Here is a 17,533-nt window from a genome sequence, read left to right as displayed (position 1 = left end):
TCACAGTACTGGTTCAGGCTGGTTCATCAGCTGCTACTAACAGTGTACATAAGAGGGGCACCCACCTGTGGGCCTCAGGGAGGCGCTGTGACACCGCACCAGAGTTCAGATCGACCATGCACAAGGACTGGTCCTTGGAGCCCGTGATGAGCACTGAACCATCGGCTGAAAAGCGCAGCTTGCGGCAAGATGTACGGTGGTGCGTTAAGTGAAGCAGCTCACGGCTAGGACTGTCCAAAGCATATGAATGGACAAAGACATCACCATCCACAGTACCAATGGCCACTGCGTCACGAGTTGGGTGGCAGCACACATCGGTGAGCAATGTTTCAAAAGCTATATCTGCGGGCGATTCCCCACTGCCAATGTGCTCCTCCGATGTGGGCTGCTCCGGTGCATCTTCACTGCTGCTGTCACTGTTATCACTGCTGTCAGACATGGCGCCTGCATGAGAGACTGTTTGTCACTCTTCTGTGAAGTGTCCAATGGACACATGTCGACAACTCATCAGGGGTCCCTCGACAATACAAAGCGTATCCAAACAACTTGTTGACAGTGAACTGTGCAAGGTACAGCCGTGCTTTAAAACGACCGCTCAATGCTGTTCATTGCTATGCAACCACGCGCGTATAGCCACAACGCCATGCGACGTCAATGCGCAAGTATGCGCGCAGTGATAAGTATCACCGGGCGCACGTGCATAAAAAGTACAGGCTGTTACTGGTACTACGTCGACGCAAAGCCTCTGCTGCCAACCCGTACTAGACAACACTGAAGTTGTGAGTGACGCGTAGGCGTCTAACCGTGCTTGGAACAGTTGTTGATCACTCACACGCTCCGCAAAAACACAAATACCGGAGGCAGCGCTCTGTGGCAGCTCCCACCGAGTCGGCATGCACGCGGCGTATTATCGTCAACCTGCTTCCCGTTTTAGAAAGCACAATTAAAACACGTGCGTGCAGGTATCCTTTTGTCCGTAACGTTCACAACTCGTAAGAGCGCCGCCACTAAAGCACAGATCGCGTTAAGTACGCAATACTAAACCTGCAGCAGACTTTACTCATGCCAACGTGATCAACGTGCTTGACAAATATGACCGCGAGGAAACACTTGCCGGCAGCAGCAGGACGACAGGATGTAAACTATACGAAGCAGCAAGAAACGCTGGCTTCAGATGAACAACATTTTTGTTTTCAGCAGCACCATAAGTTTTTCCGCGCGCAACACCACAGCACGCGACGCGTCAACAAGAGCGGCAAGCTGCCAGTACGCGAAGCCTGCGCGGTTTTCGGCCACGAGAAGAGAAGGCCAGCATGCAGCCAAGCAAAGCCAAAAGCCAAGTGCTGCGCGTATCCGCGCTGGTGGCGCCCCTCGCCGGCTGTGTTGGTAGCTGCAATGGCCGATCGGTGCTGATGGTAGAGCCGCTTTTGTCCGCGGGCGTCGGTTAGGTTTTCCGCCGAATTAATGTGCCGCATAGAAAACTGGAGGCCTCTAGAAATTCCGTTTGGACAGCGGCTGGTCGCATAATGACCCGCGGTGCCAAGTTCAGGCGCTAAATCCCATGGCAGCGTGCCCTGGGTCTCGCCGGCGAGCAGCAGCTTCCTAGCCATCCCGAGAAGCGGACAGCCACAGCGTCCCAGTGCGCGATGGATACGTTAGTACCGATGGAGCACGTGCTGCTCCGGATTAAGGTCCTCAACCTGGCCTACCTGACTGTCGCGCTGCCTCTGTTCACGCTGCTGTTCTGCTTTGCCACGTCGATGTTGTTCCAGTACACCGCCGTGAACACGACGGTTTGCAAGGTAAGCCCGATAACGCTCCCTCGGTACGCACGTAACGACGTTGATCCGCTCTAGTAACGCGATTGATTTTTGGCGCATCGAGGCACCGTTTATTTTATTCCTGCTCTCTGTATAGCCTTGAAACATCGCCCTCCAGTGCACCGCAGCTTGTGGTCGTTGTTCGCCGAAGTTACCTTTGCCACTTAGCTCGAGTGTCGTGTGCAGAAGCCTCACTTGTGCGTGAGATTGCGCGCAACGGGAGAGGCCGGCAAATTGTGATGCGTTTTCGCGTTCCACGCATTAAGTAATGCCGCCATGCTGAGTTTTTCGTGCACAAATATAAGCTTTCATTCATCAAATAGAAACTGGTGACTTCTTTGTGACGCCATTGTATTGCATGGCTCTTTGATGTACTATTGTTACTAGCGTGTAGCTTCTACAAATGGCATGCGCGATCTTCAATTTCCTTACGCGAGGCGCACGTGGTTTTCTTACTGCAATGGTAGCAGTGCCGGGGAGAGTTTGGAGCGTTTCGAGTCGCTATGCAGACTAGTTCTGCAATCGCGATGAGTCTGCATGCTATTTACGTAGCACACGTGATGCTTTCGGAGGTCATGCAGTGAAGCCATTCAAAAGTGAGCGTGGCGTGGTTTGGTTCGTTTAAAGCTAACTGGTACGAGATTCTGATTGAGCGAAAGCTCCACCGAACGCATTTTTTTTTGTATTTTAACTTACTGGTGTGATGCCGGGAAATTAGTCGGAAACATGGGTATTTTGTATGTCTTTACTGCGCACTAGCAAGTTTAAGGTACGGGACTCCTTCCAGTCATTTTGTCAGAAATTTTTAGCAAATGAGGTTATTGCTACTTTGCTGCGTTCTCTTTTTCTTTTTTATATACTGGTGCTGAGCGTGCTTAGAGTTAACAGAAATCGTGCGGTACATATATATATATATATATATATATATATATATATATATATATATATATATATATATATATATATGGGCGTGTTCAGATAAGAACGGTAATCGAGGTCCCATGACCATTTTTTGTTTTCAATGAAATTTTTATATATGATGGGCAAATGTGTCCACACAAAGGAATGAACCTTAGTTTTGCAAGAAGCTTCGTAGTTTTCTCGGAAAAAAATCGCACGTCACAAGAGATGCAGAATCTCGTTTTCGGCACTTCGCAAAGTTGCAAGTTTGAAGCCTCATTCCATGCACAAAAAATTTTTTCCGCGCATCATTATTTTTTCAGAACCTCTTTACAACTTGTACAATGCGAGAAAGTAAAAATGGTTTGCTTGCTCTTTCAACCTTCCGAGTAAAAAAATTGCAAACTTCGCTTCTGGAGCTATGCGGTGCAAAAAAGGCACTTTTCAGGGCAGCCTTAGGGCAAGATGCCTAAAGATCTTCCCACTGAATATCTTTCTCAGTATTTTTCAGCTGTTTTTACGCACCTCAGGCAAGTTCTGTTGCTCTAGACTTGGCAGATAGTTTTCAGTACGGTCTCAAAATTGGCCGAAGTTCAAAAACGCCAAAAAAGTGACAACTTTGACTTGGGTTTAAAAAAAAACATCATCATCGAATTTTGTTAAAATTTGCCTGAATAATCCTCAATACATGATAATTTTAAGGCACTAGAAAAGAGTTGCATTATATTGTTTTAAAATACAAAAATAAACACAAAACTGAGTTCATGTTTTTGTTATATAGAATTGCTTATTACTGCCTCTTAGAAATAGTAGCTGCCAGAAATTTGATTTAGCACTCATTGAACGTGGTTAAATTTTATTTACCCCAATATCCGAACCATTCTCAATGCTTACAGAGCTTCGATTCGCTTGTTAGCGGCGCTCTTAATGCGTGAAAATGAGAATAAATTCGCTATTTTGCCTGATGTCGTAAGAATTGGCTGGTGGCGGTCAAACGTTGTTTGTATTTTCTAATTCATTCTTCGTACGGTCTATTGGTATATATAATCGATTCATGAAAGATATTAGATCATTTCTCGGTTCTTAGAAAAATTTTTGTATATAAAACTTGCGAAAGCCTGCAAGTGAGGCCATACACAGAGCCGGAGTCTTCGTAGACGTAATTCAAGAAACACTAAAGAACATCACCATTCTGGAGCTGCCACAGAGGGAGCTTGCAGACTTTCGCGAAGTGAAGAAGGAACAATGGAAACTGGCAAAGAAAGTGCCTGGAGTTCAGACGCTCCACCTGTGGAAGTTGTTTCAGTCAACTGAAGGCAGTGCATCCTACGTGGCCTCCACCGCTGCTTCGGAATGGAACACGCTGTGATCTGGTTAGTGCTTCGTGCTGGGCAATATACTGTGCGCAAAACCGAAATCAACTGCCGTCGTTTATTTCTTGTTACGATTTTCTGAATTGCAATGTGCACATCAAGCGGAATCCCATTTTGAAATTGCCTCCGGATTAAAACTCCCCTTGATTAAAAACCTTGCAGATAAATCGTTCCCCTCAGGAGACGACGTTTTGTCTCCTCCTGAAAGTGCCTTGTAGAACCATTGAACACAGAGGTAAATAGATGCAGGTTCGAAAACGCCGACTTCAGAAACGCATTAATATTAACTTTTATATACAAAAATTTTTCTAAGAACCGAGAAATGATCTAATATCTTTCATGAATCGATTATATATACCAATAGACCGTACGAAGAATAAATTAGAAAATACAAACAACGTTTGACCGCCACCAGCCAATTCTTACGACATCAGGCAAAATAGCGAATTTATTCTCATTTTCACGCATTAAGAGCGCCGCTAACAAGCGAATAGAAGCTCTGTAAGCATTGAGAATGGTTCGGATATTGGGGTAAATAAAATGTAACCACGTTCAATGAGTGCTAAATCAAATTTCTGGCAGCTACTATTTTTTAAGAGGCAGTAATAAGCAATTCTATATAACAAAAACATGAACTCAGTTTTGTGTTTATTTTGTATTTTAAAACAATATAATGCAACACTTTTCTAGTGCCTTAAAATTATCATGTATTGAGAATTATTCAGGCAAATTTTAAGAAAATTCGATGATGATGTTTTTTTTTAAACCCAAGTCAAAGTTGTCACTTTTTTGGCGTTTTTGAACTTCGGCCAATTTTGAGACCATACTGAAAACTATCTGCCAAGTCTAGAGCAACAGAACTTGCCTGAGGTGCGTAAAAACAGCTGAAAAATACTGAGAAAAATATTCAGTGGGAAGATCTTTAGGCATCTTGCCCTAAGGCTGCCCTGAAAAGTGCCTTTTTTGCACCGCATAGCTCCAGAAGCGAAGTTTGCAATTTTTTTACTCGGAAGGTTGAAAGAGCAAGCAAACAATTTTTACTTTCTCGCATTGTACAAGTTGTAAAGAGGTTCTGAAAAAATAATGATGCGCGGAAAAAATTTTTTGTGCATGGAATGAGGCTTCAAACTTGCAACTTTGCGAAGTGCCAAAAACGAGATTCTCCACCTCTTGTGACGTGCGATTTTTTTCCGAGAAAACTACGAAGCTTCTTGCAAAACTAAGGTTCATTCCTTTGTGCGGACACATTTGCCCATCATATATAAAAATTTCATTGAAAACAAAAAATGGTCATGGGACCTCGATTACCGTTCTTATCTGAACACGCCCATATATATATATTGAGCACTATTTTATTACTTTCATTTATTTTTATTTATTTTTATTTTAAAGGTACGGTTATATAAGGTTACGCGTAGTAGAGGCCGGCGAGGCAGAAAAAATATACCATTATTGCAGACTGCTAAAATGAAAGCAAGAAGGGGGAAGGGAGGAATCTCTTCGGTGAGCGTAGGGGCGGGAGGGGGGAGGGAATAAACGAAGACGTGCATTGACGTCATGATCCCAGAAGAATCTCTCATGCAGTTATCGACGTGAAATAAAATACGCGCGAGTTGCTAGGGTTTTGTTCACGTTCGGTCGGGTTTCAACAAAGCCATGATTTTACAGCTCAAGAACCAGTTCACAGTTAGAGTGGAAGTGGTCGGCAACCGGTTTTTAATTCCGACGCGATTTCAGGACACTGCCGTGGCATGATAGCCAACTCAAAATGAAAACAGCTTTAAAAAAGTTGATGAAGTAGTAAGTGCTAAAAATGCTCTTTTTCACTGCGAAAGATTGGCGATTCTATATTGCACATAAAATACTTAAAAATGAAATTTGCCGAAAAAAAAGTTACGCTGAAACAAAAATTTCGTGAAAAGACTGTTTAAGAGGGCATCTGCCAGGAAAATGGGTCCTAAATAAATGAACGGGGTGGTGCGCGTGAATAAATATACATGAAAGGACTTCAATGAATAAGGAATGGATCCTGTTAGAGCAATCTCGATCGCTGAAGACCGGCACAACTTCGCCTAAAGCGTGAATTTTTCACATAGACACACTTTGCATGGGTTTTGCTGCGGCCGCTGGGCACACTTCGGGCAATAAAACCTTTTATCAGCTTACTTTGAGAGCTAGTGTTCATGACGTGACGTACGCGGTAAAGGCGTGAATTTATTAAAGGTGCAGAATGCCGTTCTGCTTTTCCCGTTTGAGCCGTTCAAGGTTCCAGGCAAGTGCAGGAAGCGCAAATCGCAAGGCGTTGGGGAAAACTTTCAGTATTCGAGGCCAGACACGGGCTTTAGGCTTTAATGAGGAGGCGGCGGTACGGAGGGAAGTCTGTTATTGCAAACGCCAGCACCTGCTGCCAAGGCGGTATAAGCACGGTATGCGGTGCTGTTTAATACCCCCCTCTTTGTACTTAAATGGAGCTACGTATGGACCTCAGCATACCAGCCTCCCATGCGCATTTGTCAGGCATGTCCAAGTCCACCCCCGCCCCCTTCCTTTCCTGTCTGAATAGAAACAGCAAAAAAAAAAAAAAAGAGAGACAAATTTGATAAAAACTGCGGGCTGCGCCATTTCCTGCTTTCACAGATGGACGGAAAAACCCTGAAGTGCCAAGCAAGACCTTGGGTCCTATCAGAAATAAGAAAGGCTCTGCAGCCGGGTCTTTTGCGCTTATCAGCACAAGTCAGCTCCTAAGGGGCCCCTTCCGCATTTCCGACTGATAAACTCTGTTGACATTGATGGGCACCGATATGGCACCTCGAGAGGAAAGGTTCGAGGGGGTGAGAAGCGGTGGAGAGAGGAAGACGTTGGTATACATATATCGTACGTGGTCTAAAGGGAGTTTTAGTTTTTCAGATGGGAATTCGGTAATGGTGCAGCGACCGGTGCGAGCTAACAACGAGTGCGCCTGCGCAGAAGCCGCGCCATACACCTGTGTGTATTCACACTGGCACCGCATATCAGAGCCGGATTCGCCGGTCGACGGCCATAGTATTGTAATGAGGGAGTAATTACTCACTAGCATCCACCCAAGCGCATCCATACTGCTACAAAGGAAAGCTATATACAGCTTTTACAGAAACTTCGCAGTCTGAGAAAAATTCGTCCTGGTCCAGAATTTGAACCCGGGACCACCGCCTTACCGGAGTAGTCGTTCCACTAACTGGGCTAACCGTGACACCTAGCACGCACCGTATTTTTTGGCGTGTGTCGCTGTCGGCGTCAAATCGGATATCTGCGCGGGACATTACGCTAAGCATGCGGTGACCCATTCTCTGAGAGTTGCTATGTTTGAGTTCTCTAATGGCAGCATTTGCGTGATCTTGTTGTGAGGCACATATATTTGCTCAATTAAGGAGGCTTGCGACCTCACCCACGGGGAGAAAGATCCTGAGCAACCTAGGATTACATGATAGAATTCCGGAAAGAAACGCGCAGGCAAAATTACAGACCAAAGTTAGAAAATTACTCACTATTAAACCACTTCCAAAAAACATGCACCCTGCTTTTCACGAAGGCAGGAGGAGAGCCAGAGCAAAGGCCCTTGAAGCCAAGCTCGAAGGCTCGGAATACACAACCTATGTAGACGCGGCGGAATACGAAGGAGGCGACTCCTTTGTGGTCGTGGCCGTGAACGACTCGGGTGAAACATTAACGGCCGGTTCGGTCAAAACAAAAAACTCAGGGACAGCGGAGGAGGCGGCTATCGCCATGGCAATGGCCAGCACCAAAGCAGTCACCATAATTAGCGACTCCAAGGTGGCTATCAACAATTTTGCGCGGGGTATGATCTCCCAGGAGGCAGAACGAATATTAAGACATAAAGACTGGGACCAAAGAGAGGTGGAACTAATATGGGTGCCGGCACACTCGGGGAACAGGGGAAACGAGTTGGCTCACAGTATAGCTCGAGGTTATGTCAGCCGAGCAGTGAGCCGGGTTGAGTCCCCAAATTTCACGAGAGATGCATTCATATCATTTCACGAATACACCAATCAGTTTAAACTGGAAAGGAGGATCTATCCGCCACCAGACAAAAAGCTCGACAAAAGCCAGGAGGTCACGTGGCGTCGGCTCCAGACGCGAGCCTTCTTTAGCCCGTCGAGACTAGCACACATGTATCCAACACAATACAACGCTACTTGCAAACAATGCGGCGAGATAGCCGGATATGACCACATTTTATGGAGCTGCAAAAAGGCGCCGCCACCGGCGGACCTACTACCAGTCCCTTCTCTAGAGCGGTAGGAGGCTATACTGGCCAGCTCAGACCCGTTGACGCAAGTCCGGGCCACTGAGTGGGCTCACAAGGTCGCCAAGAGCCATGGGCTCGAAGCCACCTAGTATAATGCCCACTAGGGCTCAGTGCTGACAATAAACATTTTCCAATCCAAATGTTCAGAGTCCGGCATCTCCTGCGGCCTGTTGCAAGACATTGGCAGTGGAAGGGCAACCTCCTGCAAGTATGTGCCTGAGTATGCGCTCTGGCATCAGACAGCGACAGTGCCGTACAGTTTTCGACTATATTTGAGCTGTTCACTATAAAATGACAAGCAACGCTAGAGTCCCCAAACCATTGAATTTTAGGCCAATCAGCGTGCCGGATGTTGAAACAGGCTGCATGGCCGGCGTCTTTCACATGAGGTTACAAACATCATGGTGGTAGACCACCTCCATAGCTTCCCCGGGTGCTATCGATGATAAGCGAACGAGACAAACTTGTCGTGTAGCGTCGTGTTCGCCTTTTCATCCAAAACGGCATCCGAGTTGATGTGTCGCGGCAAAACATTCGTACGCACGTTCGCCCTCTGCCTCCTACAAAAGTTCGCAGCGTTTGCAGAATTCACTGGACTGTTACTGTCGTATAGAACTTAAGAACGCAGCGGCTTTCCCCCGTCAATGTACCCGCTCCCAGCCAATGGCGTCGGCCTGTTCTCACGACCCTGCTAGCATGACAGTGCAGGGTGCGGCGCCACATTGGAGAGAGAGAGAGATGTCTACCAACACCCTCTGTGTCTACCCCCTTCCCTGAGGGGACGGGACTACCCCCTTTCATCTACCACACTCTACCTTGTCACGCTAGCAGAGTCACGAGAATCGGCCAATGCCTGCGCTTGTCCCATGTGCTTCTCTCTTGTCCCGTCCTTTTGGCGCAGTTTTTTTATTGTTTTTAGCGTTCTTAAGTTGTGTCCGATTATAGCAGTCAAGAGTGGTTCGTGAGTGGTCAGCGCCTGGCGGCCAGCCTCAGAACCGAGAGTAGGTGACCACCGCATTTGTCCCGCAGGTGTACAACTTCTGCCCGTCGGTGAGCGCCATCACGGGCATCTCGCCGCAGCGCTACGTGTGGCGCATGGGCGTGGCGCTGCACACGGGCCCGCGGCTGCTGCTCGCCTCGCTCTACCCGCGCTATTTCGCGCGGCGCGCCGCCCTGGTGGCCCCCGCGCGCCGCGCGCTCTTCTCGCGCCTCACGCGCGCCACCTACGCGCTGCACCTGGCCGAGGCCCTGTCCCTGGTGGGCGTCACGTACGTGTCCAACCGAGAGAACTACCCGGTGCACGAGAAGATATTCATCGTCTTCATGGTCTCCTCGCTGCTCTACATGCTCGGCACCTGCCTGGCGGTGCACATGTGCGCCCACAAGGACGACACCGAGCTGGTGAGGGATGGCGCCGCTGGTACACGGTCGGGCAGCCGTAACACTGCCCTGCCAGCTACTGCTGGTGTAGGCAAAATAGTGCTGGCAGATATACAGAAATAACATCGCCCAGCCCGCACCGCCTAAGACTGCTGGTGTGGTACAGTCTGGTGTGCGTAAAGTAGTCTGTATGACGGAAGCCAGAGGTCACCAAAAGCAAGGAGCATTGGGGATTTTTTTTTTATTTGTGACGTTAATCAATGAGATATTAACAGGGCAATTACTTCAAAGAATATTCATTAGAAAACAGTATAAAAAGACGACATGACACCTGTGGGATTCGAACCCACGACCTCCGAATTTCGCGTCCGGTGTTTTACCAACTGAGCTACGACGAAAGCTGACCTGTCTTCTGCTTTCGGGGATATTTGATGTGTGGTGTAACCGAACCTTGAGTGTTCACCAGCGCCACCCTCGTCCATAGCGGAGGACGTAAAATTAATAAAAATAAAATTATATTGCCCAGCCCGCAGTCTGAAGCTGGTGCACAGTCAGACCCAACGTGAAGGGTCTGATTTAGCCTTAGTCTGCCCGGAATAAAGTGTTAATTTTGTACCGAAGTTTAATCTGCAAGAAGGCCGGACGGAATACGTGGTCGTAGCTGACAGCTTGGTTCTCCTATGTTGCACCGTCACGTGTAGTGGAGAGGAAGTGAGAGCCACACCAGGAGTGGATAGTCGGTCTTGGACGGCTGATGTGAAACCGGTAACCTGCAAATCTATTGTGGCGTATCCCGCTGCATCTTCGTCCTCACGTGTCGCTGCTGCGTCCTCGCAGGAGCGCAAGTCGCGGCGCCTCAAGCTGTCGCTGCTGGTGCTCACTCTGGCGGCCAGCGCGGGCATGCTCTTCTTCTTCTACAAGCACCGCATCCACTGCGTCGAGCTGGGTGAGCTCAACTTCGTGTGGCTGTCGGGAGATTCACTCTGCTAATCTCTGTTGTGTTTTGTAAAACCCTGTGCACGTAGTACGTGACCGAATGTGTGTGGCAGCCTCTCTACATAGGCTTAAAAGTCGTTGAGCATATTTTCGCTTATTTCAGGCTACGAAGATGCATTGAGCCTTACTGAAGGGTGTGTATTTGGGGAACACTATAAGCCTGTCTGTCATCGTTATCATCATGAGCAGCGCCACCAGCGAGCAGGACAAAGGCCTTTCCCAATTACCTTACATAATTCCTGCCCCCGCCCCCCCCCCCCCCCCCCCCCCCCCGCTCCTCCGTAGGCATAACGGGAAGGCGAAGGGTACTGCGCTGATCGAGCGTGCCGTCATCGCCTCTATCAGCTGTTCGCCTTCAAGGGCGCATGCGCTTAAAGTAACCGTAACGAGGGAAAAGCAGTGCGGCCCGGCTTTGTGCTGGCTCGTCAGACGAAAGGACAGCGGACGAGGAGAGAAGAATCCGGAGTACCACTGGACAAAGAATTGGATTTTGCCTAACGCACAGTAGCAGTCCGCCGTTATAAGAACTATATATATATATATATATATATATATATATATATAGCAAACAAGGAAGGGGAATGAGGGGCTCGTTGTAAATATGACAGAAGCCAACAGCCACAGAAACCAAGGGGCACAGGGGATTTTTTTTAAATTAATTTATTTATTTTGTGGTGTTGATCAATTTAGAATATTACTTAATAAGTCATCGCTTCAAGCTAATTGATTAGAAAAGCAGAAGAAAAAACAACCACATGCCGCCAGTGGGATCCGAACCCACGACCTCCGAATTACGCGTCCGGTGCTCTACCTCTGAGCTACGGCGACGGCTGTTAAACCTTCTGCTTTCGGGGGTATTTATGTTTACAAGTAACCTAACCTTGAGAGTGTTCATCAGCGCCACCCACGTTCATAAGCGGCGGACGTGGAACGTCCTCATTTACCGCAGGTGTGACGTAGAACGTCATCGAACGGAGAGGATGGAAGCTGTGTGAGAATCCTCTTATGCTTCCCATGGCATCAAGGCTGCCAGAATCGAGGCCCTCGCTAAGCAATTAAGCAAACAAGGAAGGGGAATGAGGGGCTCGTTGTAAATATGACAGAAGCCAACAGCCACAGAAACCAAGGGGCACAGGGGATTTTTTTTAAATTAATTTATTTATTTTGTGGTGTTGATCAATTTAGAATATTACTTAATAAGTCATCGCTTCAAGCTAATTGATTAGAAAAGCAGAAGAAAAAACAACCATATGTCGCCGGTGGGATCCGAACCCACGACCTCCGAATTACGCGTCCGGTGCTCTACCTCTGAGCTACGGCGACGGCTGTTAAACCTTCTGCTTTCGGGGGTATTTATGTTTACAAGTAACCTAACCTTGAGAGTGTTCATCAGCGCCACCCACGTTCATAAGCGGCGGACGTGGAACGTCCTCATTTACCGCAGATGTGACGTAGAACGTCATCGAACGGAGAGGATGGAAGCTGTGTGAGAATCCTCTTATGCTTCCCATGGCATCAAGGCTGCCAGAATCGAGGCCCTCGCTAAGCAATTAAGCAAACAAGGAAGGGGAATGAGGGGCTCGTTGTAAATATGACAGAAGCCAACAGCCACAGAAACCAAGGGGCACAGGGGATTTTTTTTAAATTAATTTATTTATTTTGTGGTGTTGATCAATTTAGAATATTACTTAATAAGTCATCGCTTCAAGCTAATTGATTAGAAAAGCAGAAGAAAAAACAACCATATGTCGCCGGTGGGATCCGAACCCACGACCTCCGAATTACGCGTCCGGTGCTCTACCTCTGAGCTACGGCGACGGCTGTTAATATATATATATATATATATATATATATATATATATATATAATGCCGAAGGAGGGGCTCGCTGTTGCATATTTGAGAGACGCCAACAGCCAGAGAAACCAAGGAACACAGGGGATTTATATATATATATATATATATATATATATATATATATATATAGTACCCCTCAGATGTATAAGCATTCTAACTGTCCTGCCACTGTCTGTCAATGTGAGATGAATTCTTGCTCCCGCACTGCGTACTGTAGACAGAAGGGGAACCCAGTGACTGGAAGGAGTAACGGAGTAGCTTCAGTGGAACGAATTAGGGTTACTGTCACATTTGTGAGGTCCTCCCTCGGCCATTAGAGTTCGCTCCTCTGGTCAGAGCCGCGCCTCTCACACGGGCTAGATAAAAGCGGGAACCGTTATAGTCGACCAGAATAGTGTGCTGAAATTCCGGCGCGTTTGCGCCCGCGTACGCCTATTCGTGCGAAAGATGAGAGCAGTCATACCCGTGACCGACGTGCACGAGAAATGGCAGTAAATGCTTAAGGCCGTAAGTTTGCTAATTTCATTAATTTCAGAGTTTGTGCTACACGGTTGCAGTTAGTGTCATTATACGAGAGTCACGATGACGATAACGCCTGCAGGGCAGTCAAAAATTTCACCTGAATGCAAACATTGCCAGTGAGCAAGCTGAGTTGTTAAAATGTGATATTTATTTATTTATTCAGGTACCTATAGTGCCCATTGAGGGCATTTTTGTAGGGGGGATACAGTTGCAAAGCATACATCGTCATGCAGGTGACACGTTGTTCATGCCCGGCAAGTTGAAAAAGCAGTCATAAAATCGCGTGTCAGCACACAAGTCGAGAGTACCTGCAAGAGGTGCTGGTAAAATGGCCCCGTTCACTTTGAAAATGCAGTAGAGATGCCTCATCTGACAGAAAATTATGAATAAGCCAGTTGATACTGGAGAAGTTGCAAAGTTTCATGTTTTCTGCGTGTGTAATGGGGACGGAGTACGCATTGCTCGTGCAAATGAGTTTTGGCGAACTTGTGGCGAATGAAAGTAAGACAAATGTCGTTACATCTGAGCTCGATATGAAATTTTATCCTTTCTATATTTTTTTTTGCCCTGAGCGTGAACATTCTGTTAAAGACCTTGTCCCCCCCCTTCCGACTCATTTCGATGATTAAACAAAAATCATTGCCTATATTGCACCGCTCTCCCCCCCCCCTCCCCCCCCCACCCTATCTGCCCTCCCCATGACTCCCCCACAGATGCGCCCCAGTCGAACTGCAGCGCAATGCCGTAGCTGCGTGGCAGGTGGCGGGGAAGGGGGGGGGGGGGGGGGGGGGGTTAGCGTTTAGCACAGTAGACACGAGTTTCGAACACTCGCAAAAATAGCCAAAGGACAGGAGTATTTTTGCCGTGACATATTTGCAAAGGTCACTGTATTGGAAATGTGGTCGATACGAAACGCTGCCGCTATCGGCCGCGTGCATCATCACTCACCGCGAGTTCGTGAGTCCGCGAGTTAGCTAGGTGGGCTCTCACATACAGGGGCTTCTCCGCGCACGAGCCAATTCAGGCGGTCATCGTCGAAGAGCGACCGCGCTTTACCATGCCGCAGCGACCACTGACCTTTTCCTGCTCGTTGGGCCGGTCTTGTTACCGCGAAAAACAGAGTATCAAAGGGACTTCTGTCGTTTCATGCGCGAGTGACTGGCCGAAGCATGAAAGGTTACGAAACGCTGTAGGCGGGCAGTGCTCATGAAATAGGCTTAGCAGACACTTGCGATGACCTAGCTCAGTGGCAATAGCGTTCATTTTACGAGCGAAAGGTGGCAGGCTTCGAACTCCAACCGCCGCGGCCTCATTTCGATGGGGGCAACATGCGTAGTAGCGGGCGGCAGAAAGTTAGGTGGGCGGACTAGATTAGGACGTGTGCGGAGATAGTGTAACGGCAGCTGGCAAAAGACAGACATATGGGAGAGGTCTTTGCCCTGCAGTGGGCGAAGGCAGGCTGATGGTGATGATGATGAAATGCTAAACCACCCGCGTACTGTGCGAAGTCAGAACCCGTTGAAGAACCCCAGGTTGTCAAAATTAATCCGAAGCCCTACGCTACGGTGTCTCTCACAGTATACAATTAGAATTGGGACGTAAGACTCGCATACCAAGTACCATACTGTGTAGAGATCCGTTTGAAGAAAATTAGCGTGGGCTGTGAGCGAGCAGCGCTATAGTGCACATCTCGTTGAGGTTACGTACAGTAGCGGTAACCCCCGGCCTTTGCTCGCTTTCTCGCAGCGTTCAGCTGGTTCTCCATCTGCGAGTACGTGATCTGCCTGTGCAACATGGCCTTCCACCTGACCCTCGTGTACGACATTCCGAACGAGGAGCTTCTCGTGGGTCTGCCCGTGACCGCCTGCTCCCGGAAGGACCAATGAGACATGCCGCTAGTGCCAATGGATGCGTGATCTCTTCCACCCGCACACACCTCTCTCTATTTCTCTCATTCTCTCTCTCTGTCTGCGTCTCTCGATCGAGTCCCGCCCCGGTCTTTAGCGACCGCTGCCGGCCGCGCGTCCCCTTTGCGAGCGAGTGTGTGCGCGCGCGCGTCTCAATACACGCGCTTCGGGTAAGTATGTATACGCGAGTCGCAGGTCGGTACCACTTGTAGAGAGACATTTTATCCGAGCTAGTCGCAGCACCGTCTCACGCGTACGACGACGGATGGCGACGAGAGAGAGTTTCATAAGTCGTCGCTGGGTCGCGCGTTCCGGCGTGCACACGTGATGCACGTGTGCCTGTCCTGACCAGCGGAACGGAACGAAGCGGCGGCAGCAGCCTGACGGACGGATGGTGGAATAAACTTCCGGAGGCAAGAGCGCGCCTTCTCTCTCTCTTCAGGCACTCTCTCCCAATCGTCGACGTCAGCGGGGCGACTAGTCATGTGCTCAAAGAGACTTCTCTAATAAAACTCGCAGTTTTGTCCAGGATGGTGCGACTTCTAGTCTCTTCTTTGTGTGTGCGTTCAGTGGCGCTATTTGGGCCGCCGCAAGCGGCGCGAAGCGGTGCAGGGGGGGAGATTATTTTCGTCGAGATTCCGCTACAGAAAAACTCCTTTCCCGAAACGGGGTCTCGGATGTACTTCACTGCAAACAAGACTCTCCCTCTGCGTCGTGTTGTTCATTATCGGTTCGTCTTAAAATATGTCCAACAGTGAACGCCAACTAGGCCGGCAACAAGTTCCTCTCAAGCACTGCTAAGAGTCACGAAAGCTGGCAGTAAGGGGCGCCTTGTTTTAACAAGGAGACAAGCTTCCCTGCCGTCTTTCTTATTTACCGCGTCCTATGCTAGCGCTTTTTCCACGCCCTCTAGCAAACGAGCCTGGTACGGCTTCTCTAGCTATGTTGCGCATTCAGGGTCGTTAATTTTCCCGAGTTCATTAGCGTCACCCACTGGCAGATAGCCTGCTTCCGCTGAGCCGTTGCAGCGCAGCCACAGTGGGGCCGGGAGTTTTGTTTGTCGGCTGGAATGACTGCGTCTCCAGACGTCTTGACAAATAGATGCATTGCGTTAAGCGAGCGTGAGCTGTGCGGCGTACACCGGTGAAACTAAGCGATGTGCAAGTGAGACAAAATGATGGAGTGAAGACGGTATACTGCGCGGATCCATGGCAGGATGACTCGTTTCCAAAGTTGCTAGCAACTACCGAGGGTTGTGTAGCCTGTAGCCGAAAAAAAATTAGACTAGAGAGGGACCAATTGCAGTTAGTGAGTGATCCGCCAGCAACCCTACACACTAATCCAAAAACAGGCAAAATGGGACTATCTAAACCACTTGGTCCTTGCGATAGACGTTTAGTCCCTGGGGAGACAAAATATGGCTGATGTCCCTTCGCAGTTGTTCTCTGAGGGAGTAATGGTTATTTTAAGAGAGTGTAACAGTTGTGACGACGCGGTTAGACCCGAACGGACTAATCCCTGTTGAATATGATGATGATTATGATATCATCGGGCTTATTGGCACATATCCACGGGGGGATTGGCCAGGGTGCACAGCGGATACAAACGCACTCATGTACAGTGAGTGGTGTATCGATAATTTTGCGTCTTAGACTAGAATTTCTAAAAAAAAAAAACGGAAAGAAAAAACAGTGAATTCTCATTCTAGCAGAGGAATCTACCTGATGTAATCTTATAGTCGTGAATATAATCGCACAGTGGTTCAAAGGCATATTCCTTGTGTAATTTTAGCGCTGTCTGGCTCAGCGCGCACATTCTTTGTCGTTTCCGTCAGCTGGCGCCACGGCTTGTCAGCCATCCGTGATGCGTTTTCGAGTTTCCCATGGTAGTCCCATCGAAGGATGCAGAACTGTCGTCGCAAGATAAGCGTGCGTATAGGTAGAGCAAAGCACTTTATATCTGTAGATACGGCCATTCAAGTAGTGTATTTAGAAACCGTGGCCAGCACAGCATGCTGCGTCCATTTTCCCCTGTTGAACATATTGGAGCTAGCCAGAAAGGTTTCAAGTCTGAAACACTCGTGGTGAAGATAGTAGTCATTGCCGAAAAAGAAAAGATATTACGTCACCAGTTACCTGGACTTTTTTCCAGATACACATTCCATGGCGGCCATGGTTTCAGGTGGGTTTTATCTTCGTTCTAGTGCGTGGCAATGACGCAAGAGTCGGGCGCTAGACCAAAAGTTGCGGAAAACTGAGCGTCACTTTGGAGCTGCACAAGGTTCACAACCTTGAAGTCAACTAGCTTTTCGTTTGTGTGACAATTTTGTTGTGTTCGTATAACTGCTGTTCAAGTTCATCAGATCCCGCTTGGTGTTGCGCGAATTTCAATTGGAAATTAAATTTCTTGCGGTGCTCCGAGGACAAGGTTTATGTTCAGCTACTTGGTCTTCTGTAGATGCGTAGCCTAGTAAG

At 48.2% G+C, this 17,533-nt stretch overlaps 1 protein-coding gene and 1 pseudogene across 3 annotated transcripts in view; one reads left to right on the top strand and one right to left on the bottom strand.

The window, feature by feature from the left end:
* LOC149371645 (WD repeat-containing protein 55) overlaps nucleotides 1-17,533 on the bottom strand; it is a 55,275-nt gene that overhangs the window by 15,778 nt on the left and 21,964 nt on the right. The window contains exons 1-2 of one of the 2 annotated variants that reach the window (XM_089565889.1): nucleotides 1,115-1,304; nucleotides 66-444 (exon numbers count right to left, since the gene is read on the bottom strand). In XM_089565889.1, coding sequence (XP_089422015.1) covers nucleotides 66-439 — 374 coding nt within the window. In that variant the 5' untranslated portion in view covers nucleotides 440-444; nucleotides 1,115-1,304. Of the gene's footprint in view, nucleotides 1-65; nucleotides 445-1,114; nucleotides 1,305-17,533 lie in introns of those variants that run through there. The other variant, XM_089565890.1, reaches the window with a different exon arrangement.
* Nucleotides 1,373-15,590, top strand: LOC149371646 (post-GPI attachment to proteins factor 2-like; annotated as a pseudogene). The gene is made up of 4 exons (XR_016286905.1): nucleotides 1,373-1,802; nucleotides 9,429-9,800; nucleotides 10,617-10,725; nucleotides 14,899-15,590. The product of XR_016286905.1 is annotated as a post-GPI attachment to proteins factor 2-like (transcript).

This window comes from Amblyomma mixtum, chromosome 1 (genome assembly GCF_055824585.1).
Source record: "Amblyomma mixtum isolate Tamu chromosome 1, ASM5582458v1, whole genome shotgun sequence".
Classification (NCBI taxonomy): domain Eukaryota; kingdom Metazoa; phylum Arthropoda; class Arachnida; order Ixodida; family Ixodidae; genus Amblyomma; species Amblyomma mixtum.
The sequence above is the reverse complement of the archived record's forward strand: the minus strand, read 5'-3'. Positions and strand labels throughout refer to the sequence as shown.